Genomic DNA, 7,376 nt, shown 5'->3' with positions numbered 1-7,376 from the left:
AGAAAAAAAAAATACAGACAGAACAAACCATACTTGAGAATATAGCAGGCAAAAAAAAAAAAAAAATCAAAGATCTGCTACTACCAAGTCCAATATTTTAAAATCAAATATTTTCAATGATATAAGAACTTAGAAATAAACTGAATGGAAGATTGTAAATTCTGGGAGCTGAAAAGACATCACCACAACTAAGGGCTCTTGTTTGGCAGAGGACCCAATAAGGTTCCCAGCACCCACACTAGGCAGTTCACAACAACCTATAGCCACAGTTCCCAAGCTCTTACACTGTTCTCACTCCTCTGTGGACAACTACACACATACACACACACACACACACACACACACACACACACTGAAATAAATACATTTTCAAAGAAATCATTATGAAGATGAAGCCTCTCCTAGAAACGAAGATTGCTTAGAACAAGACATAAATATTATTAATCCATATTAAGTATCTTCTCTGAAGAAACCAAATACATGATTCTCCAACATCATCTTACACAAAGTCCAACATTTAGCAATAAGAAGCAATTGAAATGCCCTTATGAGGACCATGAAGGATGAACTACTGGTGGAATATTGTCCTAGAGTAATTAGAACCTGATTCTATGACTCGGGGCATTCTGTAACCCTAAACAGTGTAAGTGTTTAGATCCTATCAAGGAGTTTCACCCATCTAAGCCAAGAATGAGACACAGTGTCAAGCAGAATGGTTATGGGAATACACTCGGGGATACCTGGTAACTGCTTTGTCTCTGAGACCTCAAGAGACTGCAGGGCAGGCAGGGTGAGAAGCAGCTCCTGTTCTGATCTGCTGAGCTCCAGGCTGGACATGGAAAACTTGGTGACAGAGGCCTTACTCAGCTCCAGAGCTGGGCGGATACTTTCAAGAAAGCCACTGCTGTCAAATAAATAGAACTCAATACTCTGTGAAGCTGAGAAGATTTCCATGAGGACCTGGAGCAGTACTTGATCTGCTGGACCCATGAAGTTCACTCCAACTTCCAGCCTAGGGATCTTGTATGGCTTGGGGGACAGTTTCCAATAGCCAGAGCTTATTTTGGGTGGATTAAAGTGTTGGTTGTTCATAAAACTCCTAAATTTCTCTTCAATTTCAGACACGTTTTTTGCCCAATCCTTCATTTTTTCAAAGGCAGATAAATAATCCTGATCTATAGTTGGTGGCTGTAATGCTTCATAACGCTTTTCCATGACTGAGTAATCTAAAACAGCTGGAATTTCATTTCCATTTATGGAGACTTTCAAACTCTTCACCAGTAACAGGCTTTCTGGGTGGTCCCTAAAGTATTGTAAATTCAGTATTTTCAAAGCCAGTGTTCTCCCTCTAAGGAACTGCAAAATAAATGGAGAACACTCAGCAACTGTGTTGCTTTTATAAGCAAAGTTTAGAGCAATGCACAATAAATGTTCTGAAACCAATGAAGAGGAATATTCAGGAAATAACAGACACAGTTCCTTAAGTTCCTTCATTATTCGGGAAGTTTCTGGAGGGTGATTTACATAATCCTCGTTTTCAGACATGTTCTCCAACAAGTCTTTCTCATCCACCAAGTGAAGCAAATGAGATACAACTTTTGGCCCTGCCTTTGATGACGGATGGTTAAAGATATACTTCAAAAAATTGTTGTAGGTGGTCAAAGTCTTCAAGGGTGAGTTAATTTCTCTCAAATAATAAAGTCCCAGATCTTGGTCTTCCTGGCTATCTGAACTCAGAAGTTCAATCAGTCTCATGGCAGCAAGAAACTCCTGGAACAGAGGACCTAAAAACCGGTAGGCTGGTCTCAGTCTCTGGGCAGTGAATTTGCTCATCAAGCAGGTGGTGAGCTCTTCATCTTCATCAACTCCTGCCTCTGCCAGGTCATCACTATTGAACTCAAAGCATGATGAGAAAAGCCCTGTCAAGGCCAGCTGCCCACATGAGGACACGGTGGACTGGAGATGCTTAGCTACAGCTTTGTGCTTTAAGGACAGGTATTGCATATAGGCCTTGAAAAGAGCCACATCATGAAAGGGCTGGTCAGATAGATTTTCAAACCAGTCAGTACATACTACTGCCACGAAGAGGGGGGTCTTGTGAATTCCCTGTAAATCTTCATTCTGTCCAAAATAAACCATAAACTCTAGTAAACGTGTCATATTATGGGAGAAAACCTTCTTTAATATATAGAAAGTATTAGATAAGGGAAACTGTTTGATCTCTAGACTCGTATCTAGGTATGGGCGGATGCACCTGACCCTGTTTGTATGCACAGCAATCAATAAGCAGGTCCGTGACAAGTAGTTTTTTGTAATCAGTGTGTGTAGGGCTTGGGGGAGTGAGGCCAGCCCGCTGAAGTCATCCAACAGGAACAGCACCTGGTGTTGTAACTGCTGGATGCTGCTGCTCAGACACACTTCACTAATGCAGCCTCCTGCCCCTAGGAGTTGGGCACAGATGATGTTGGCCAGTCCTTGGTCTGGTGTGGTGGAACTAAGGGAGAGGTNCAGCATCCTGATGCCCAGAGAAAAGCTATCCTCTTCAGGAAGGTTGTCTTTCCACTGCCAGTTTCCCCCTCCACACACATGACAGAGCTGAGATTGGAGAAGACCTCAGGGATCGTCAGGGCCCCTTGCACAGGCTGGCTGATGTGTTTTGAAATGATGGACACATCGCAGCCAAGCAAGTGGTCAGTGCCAAGGATGGAGCACACTTCTGGCAAGTTCATGTGGCGAAAAGTGGCTTTGGTGTAGGTATCTCTCAGCTGCTCACTCAGACTCCTGGCCTCTTGAAACCACTGGGCTTCACTCTGACCCAAGTCTGTGGAGGGAAGATAGGTCCCACTGGATGAAAATCTACATCCTTGAGCTTCACTCTGGTCCTGGTCTCTACAGAGAACAGACACAAAGCTGGATGCAGGTTCAAGTTCCTGGGCTTCACTTGGAGCAACATCTGTGAGAGATAGAATGGAGACCCAGTTGGAAATGCATTCAAACGTCTTAGGCTTTGTTACATTGTCCTGCCTCTCAACTATGGCTGGCCTTTCCTCCAGTGTCCATGACCTATATTTTGAGATCCTCCCAGACCTTTTCATAGCATCAGAATGCTGTCCTAGCCTCACACTTGACCTGGGCAATTAGGCAGGATTCTGAAGACTACTCTGTCACCCTAGCTCCCTTCTGAGCTCTCAGGAGACCAGCTTGCTGCACGGTGCCTTTAATGCTGGCTGGTCTGGGTCTGACACAAGGACTCTGTTATTAGTCCTGCATTCACTCTCAGGAAGCCACAGGAATGCTACTCTGTCATCCACACTTCCCTTCATCTCAGCGCTCCCCTCTTTAGCTGCTCCCTGGATAATTATAAATACAATTTCCTTTCAAATCCAATGGATGAATACCCAGAATCCCATGCTGCTTTTCAGTGCTTACCCACCACTGTAGAATGAACTGCTACTGCATCATCATGGTTGCTTTCACTTGTGGTTTCCTTTAAAAGATAAGTCATTTATTACATCAAAACTGGTTCTTGAATCAAGATTTGCCACTTTATTATCATGGAGGTCCAAAAATCCTCTCAATGCTGATTGAAGAAAGAGTACTCTACACATTAAAGAGTTAACTGCACACATAAAGAGTGTATACCTAGGTAGTACATGCACAGTATATGCATCCTCGCTATGGGGAGCACTGTGGGAGTACTCAAAATTGTACCATGTACAACAAGAATGGTCTTCAAAGTGCATTAAGCACAGCCTCTGTCCTTAGTCATTAGTTAAGTCTCCTTACATGTTTACGTCAGACACTGGGATGGATGCAGAAGGATTATTGCACACACACTTTTTGAGTAAGAGAGTTTCATGTAGTGTAGGCTGGTCTGGAATTCCTGTGTATCCAAGGGCAACACTTCATTCTCCTTTCTCCACTTCCCAAGTGAAAGGAGCCTCCACACACCCCTGGCTTCAAAATCATACTTTTTTTCTATTCTAGGACTCTAAGTCTTACCACACATAGTTTTGTTCAGAGCTGAATACCTCTTTGTGTCTATTAGTGGAATGTCTAATAGCTGAACTTCAATCCTTCCACTTACAATGTCAACTGCACATATGACAAAAGGCTGATATCACAAATCTATATACAGCTCAGGAAACTAGACAACAGTAAACCAAATCAATCAATTTAAAAATGGAGTACAGAGAAAACTCAACAGAGAAACCTCTAAAGTCTTAGAAGCACTTAAGGAAATATTTAACATCCTTAGAAATCAGACAAATGCAAATCAAAACAACTCTGAGATTCAACCTCCTGAGATCAAATACTCAAGCAACAGCTTATTCTAATGAGGATATTGAAAAGGGGGAACACTTTTTCATTACTGGTGTGAATTCAAACTTGTACAGTCACTTGGAAAATCAATTTGGCAGTTTCTCAGGTAATTAGGAGTATATCTCCCTCAAGACCATGATATATCACACCTAGGCCTACCCAAAGGATGCTCCATCATATCATAAGGACACTTGATCAACCATGAAGCTTTATTCATATTAGCTAGAAACTAGAAATAACCTAGATGTCCCCCAATTAGAAGAATGGATAAAGAAAATGTGGAACCTTTACACAATGGAATACTACTCGGCTATTAAAAACCAAAATATAAAGAAACTTGCATGCAAATGGATGAAACTGGAAAAGATTATCCTGAGTGAGGTAACCCAGACCCAGAAGGACAAACATGGTAGGTGTGTAGTGTTATAAGCAGATATTACCCATAAGGAAAATGGTAACCATTCTACAGTCCACAGACCCTCAGAAGCTAAATATCAAGGAGAACTCAAGGGGGTCATGTGAATCACACCAAGGAGGGAAAAGAGAATAAACGTGGGCCAATGGGTAGAGAGATTGATGAGGGAGGAGTGTGGACAGAACAGGAGGGATCAGGTTGGGGAAGGACTGAGGAAGACAGTACTCTAGAGACAATGGAGTTAAAGAGGGGGAAATCTCTAGGACAAGGAAGAAACCTAGAGCAACAGAAACTCCCAAAAATCTATGAGGGTACCCTAGCTAAGACTCCTAGCAGTGGGAGATATGGAGCCTTAACTGGTCTTCTCTGGTAACCAGGAAAGACTTCCAATGGAGGGATTGGGACATCTAACCAGCCACAAAATCTCTGACCTACAATTTATTCTGCCTACATGATGTGCAGGGGAAAAGGAGCAAAAATTGAGGGAGTGGCCAAACAATAACTGGCCAGCTTGAGACTCATGCTCAGGTTTGTTCTCTGATCTGTGGAATGAGATCCTGTATACCTATCATGACAATATGAAGTGACTTGTGTCTCCAATGAAGTAATAGTCAGATTGTGGAGAGCCGTGCCGCGAGCAATCGCCATTATAAGATGGTGCTGGCTTCCACTGTGCCTAACTAGTAAACAAGCCTTGTACGCAGGTGCAAGAGTGAACTCACACCTAGTCACTGCCCATATCGGGGCGTAATAATGAGGTTATGGGCGAGCAACAAATCAGGAGCTGACATGCCACATCAGGTGCTGAAACGCCACACTGAGGGCTATATAAGCAGCACCATTTTCCAGGGTTGGGGTCTTCCCTCCTTAAGAAGCAATAAAGCTTGCCGCAGAAGAATCTGGTTGTCCGAGTGTGTTCTTGCCTTCGAGAATGGTAGCTCGGATCAAGTGGCACCGAGAAACCCGGGAACTCCATACCATCACCAGCGCAAGGGGGATCCCCCATTCGCAGGGCCGGTTCAGAACTGTGGTACACATAAGGCTCTATAAGGTATGTTCGGTCTTGAAATTTCTCCAGTGTTAGAGGCCTTTTTGATTGTTTTCACGGTGCTTGATCTTTTTCTTTTGGTTTCGTTTTGCTTCCACCACTGAAACTGCTGACTGGTTCTCAGTCGTGGTCAGGAACGGTTAGATAACTAGGCAGCGAGCAGTATGGGAACCTCCCACTCCATAGTGACCGCCTTACAGTTGGTCTTGAGGCAGTGTGGCCTAAAAATCGCCACTAAGACTATAGAGGGCTTTGTTAAAGAGATAGATCACGTAGCGCCGTGGTATGTGTGCTCAGGGTCATTAACTATGGCAAACTTAAAACAGGGACCATGCCATTGTGGAAACTGGTAAGATCGTGCTTAACAGACGAGGATTGTATGCAAATGGTTGAGGCAGGGCAGAGGATCCTGGAGGAGGTTCAAGACAGTCAGTCTATCAGAGACAGAGCCGGGAATAAGGGTAAGAGTTGAGAGGAAACAAGGTGCACTGAAGAATAAAGGCCTTTCCATGGGCCTTGAGCCCGAGGAAAAGAGAAATAAGGGGAAAATGCCCTGGGAGAGCTTAGAAGAAGGGATGGAAAGGGAGAGAAGAAGAAAGATTGAGCTGGAGAGGCACATAAGGGAAGGAGCCTCTATCCGCCATTAGACAAGTTCAAGGCACTAGCTGTTAGTAGCTCAGAATCAGATAAGGAACTTAGCTCCTCTGAGGAAACAGACTTAGGGGAAGAAGCGGCTTGCTATGAGGGAGAGAGATGCCAGCCAGATGAAAAACGAGCTAATCAGACGCAGAATAACACAAAAGCAGCCAGAGACAACTGTCAGTTCGCTACGCGGTCTCCGGGCCCGCAACCAGAGGTCCTAGTGCACCTCCGCCCTATGTGCAGAGGTATCATTCAGACTCATTCATTCCAAAAGAGGAACAGAGAAAAGTGCAGCAAGCGTTTCCAGTCTTTGAAGACACTGATGGTGGACGCATTCATGCCCCGGTGGAGTATATACAGATTAAAGAACTTGCGGAGTCAGTCCGTAACTATGGAGTCAATGCCAATTTCACTGTCGCGCAAGTCGAAAGGCTTGCTACTCTGGCAATGACCCCGGCGATTGGATGACTGTAGTAAAAGCTGCAGCCCCTAATATGGGAATGTATTTAGAATGGAAAGCTTTGTGGCAAGACTCCTGCCAAGCACAGGCAAGGGTCAATGCCACTGTTGAAGGAGACCAAAGGGCATGGACTTTTGAGTTGCTTACAGGTCAGGGACAACATGCTACTAACCAGACAAATTACCATTGGGGAGCCTACGCCCAGATCTCAGCTGCAGCCGTTAAGGCTCAGAAGGCACTCTTTAGGAAGGGAGAGGCAAGTGGACATTTGACAAAGATTACTCAGGGCGCCCAGGAGTCGTTCTCAGATTTTGTGGCTAGAATGACAGAAGCGGCAGGGAGAATTTTTGGGGACCCAGAGACAGCTATGCCTTTAATTGAACAGTTGGTCTATGAACAGTCTACGCAGAAATGCAGGGCGGCTATTACACCTAGAAAGAGCAAGGGATTGCAGGACTGGTTAAAGGTTTGCTGTGAGCTTGGAGGGC

At 44.4% G+C, this 7,376-nt stretch overlaps 1 protein-coding gene across 1 annotated transcript; it reads right to left on the bottom strand.

Annotated features, from left to right (window-relative positions):
- Positions 1-740: 740 nt before the first annotated feature.
- Positions 741-3,505, bottom strand: LOC110288249 (baculoviral IAP repeat-containing protein 1a-like; the record flags this gene model as incomplete). The annotated part of the gene is given in 3 exon segments (XM_021154646.1): positions 741-2,510; positions 2,513-2,953; positions 3,430-3,505. Coding segments are annotated over 3 exon segments (2,287 nt in total), but the record flags the coding sequence as incomplete, so codon positions are not given.
- Between the last annotated feature and the right edge of the window lie 3,871 nt (positions 3,506-7,376).

This window comes from Mus caroli, unplaced genomic scaffold (assembly GCF_900094665.2).
Source record: "Mus caroli unplaced genomic scaffold, CAROLI_EIJ_v1.1 scaffold_22797_1, whole genome shotgun sequence".
Taxonomy (NCBI): domain Eukaryota; kingdom Metazoa; phylum Chordata; class Mammalia; order Rodentia; family Muridae; genus Mus; species Mus caroli.
Note: the sequence above shows the minus strand (reverse complement) of the source record. Positions and strands in the feature narration are given on the sequence as shown.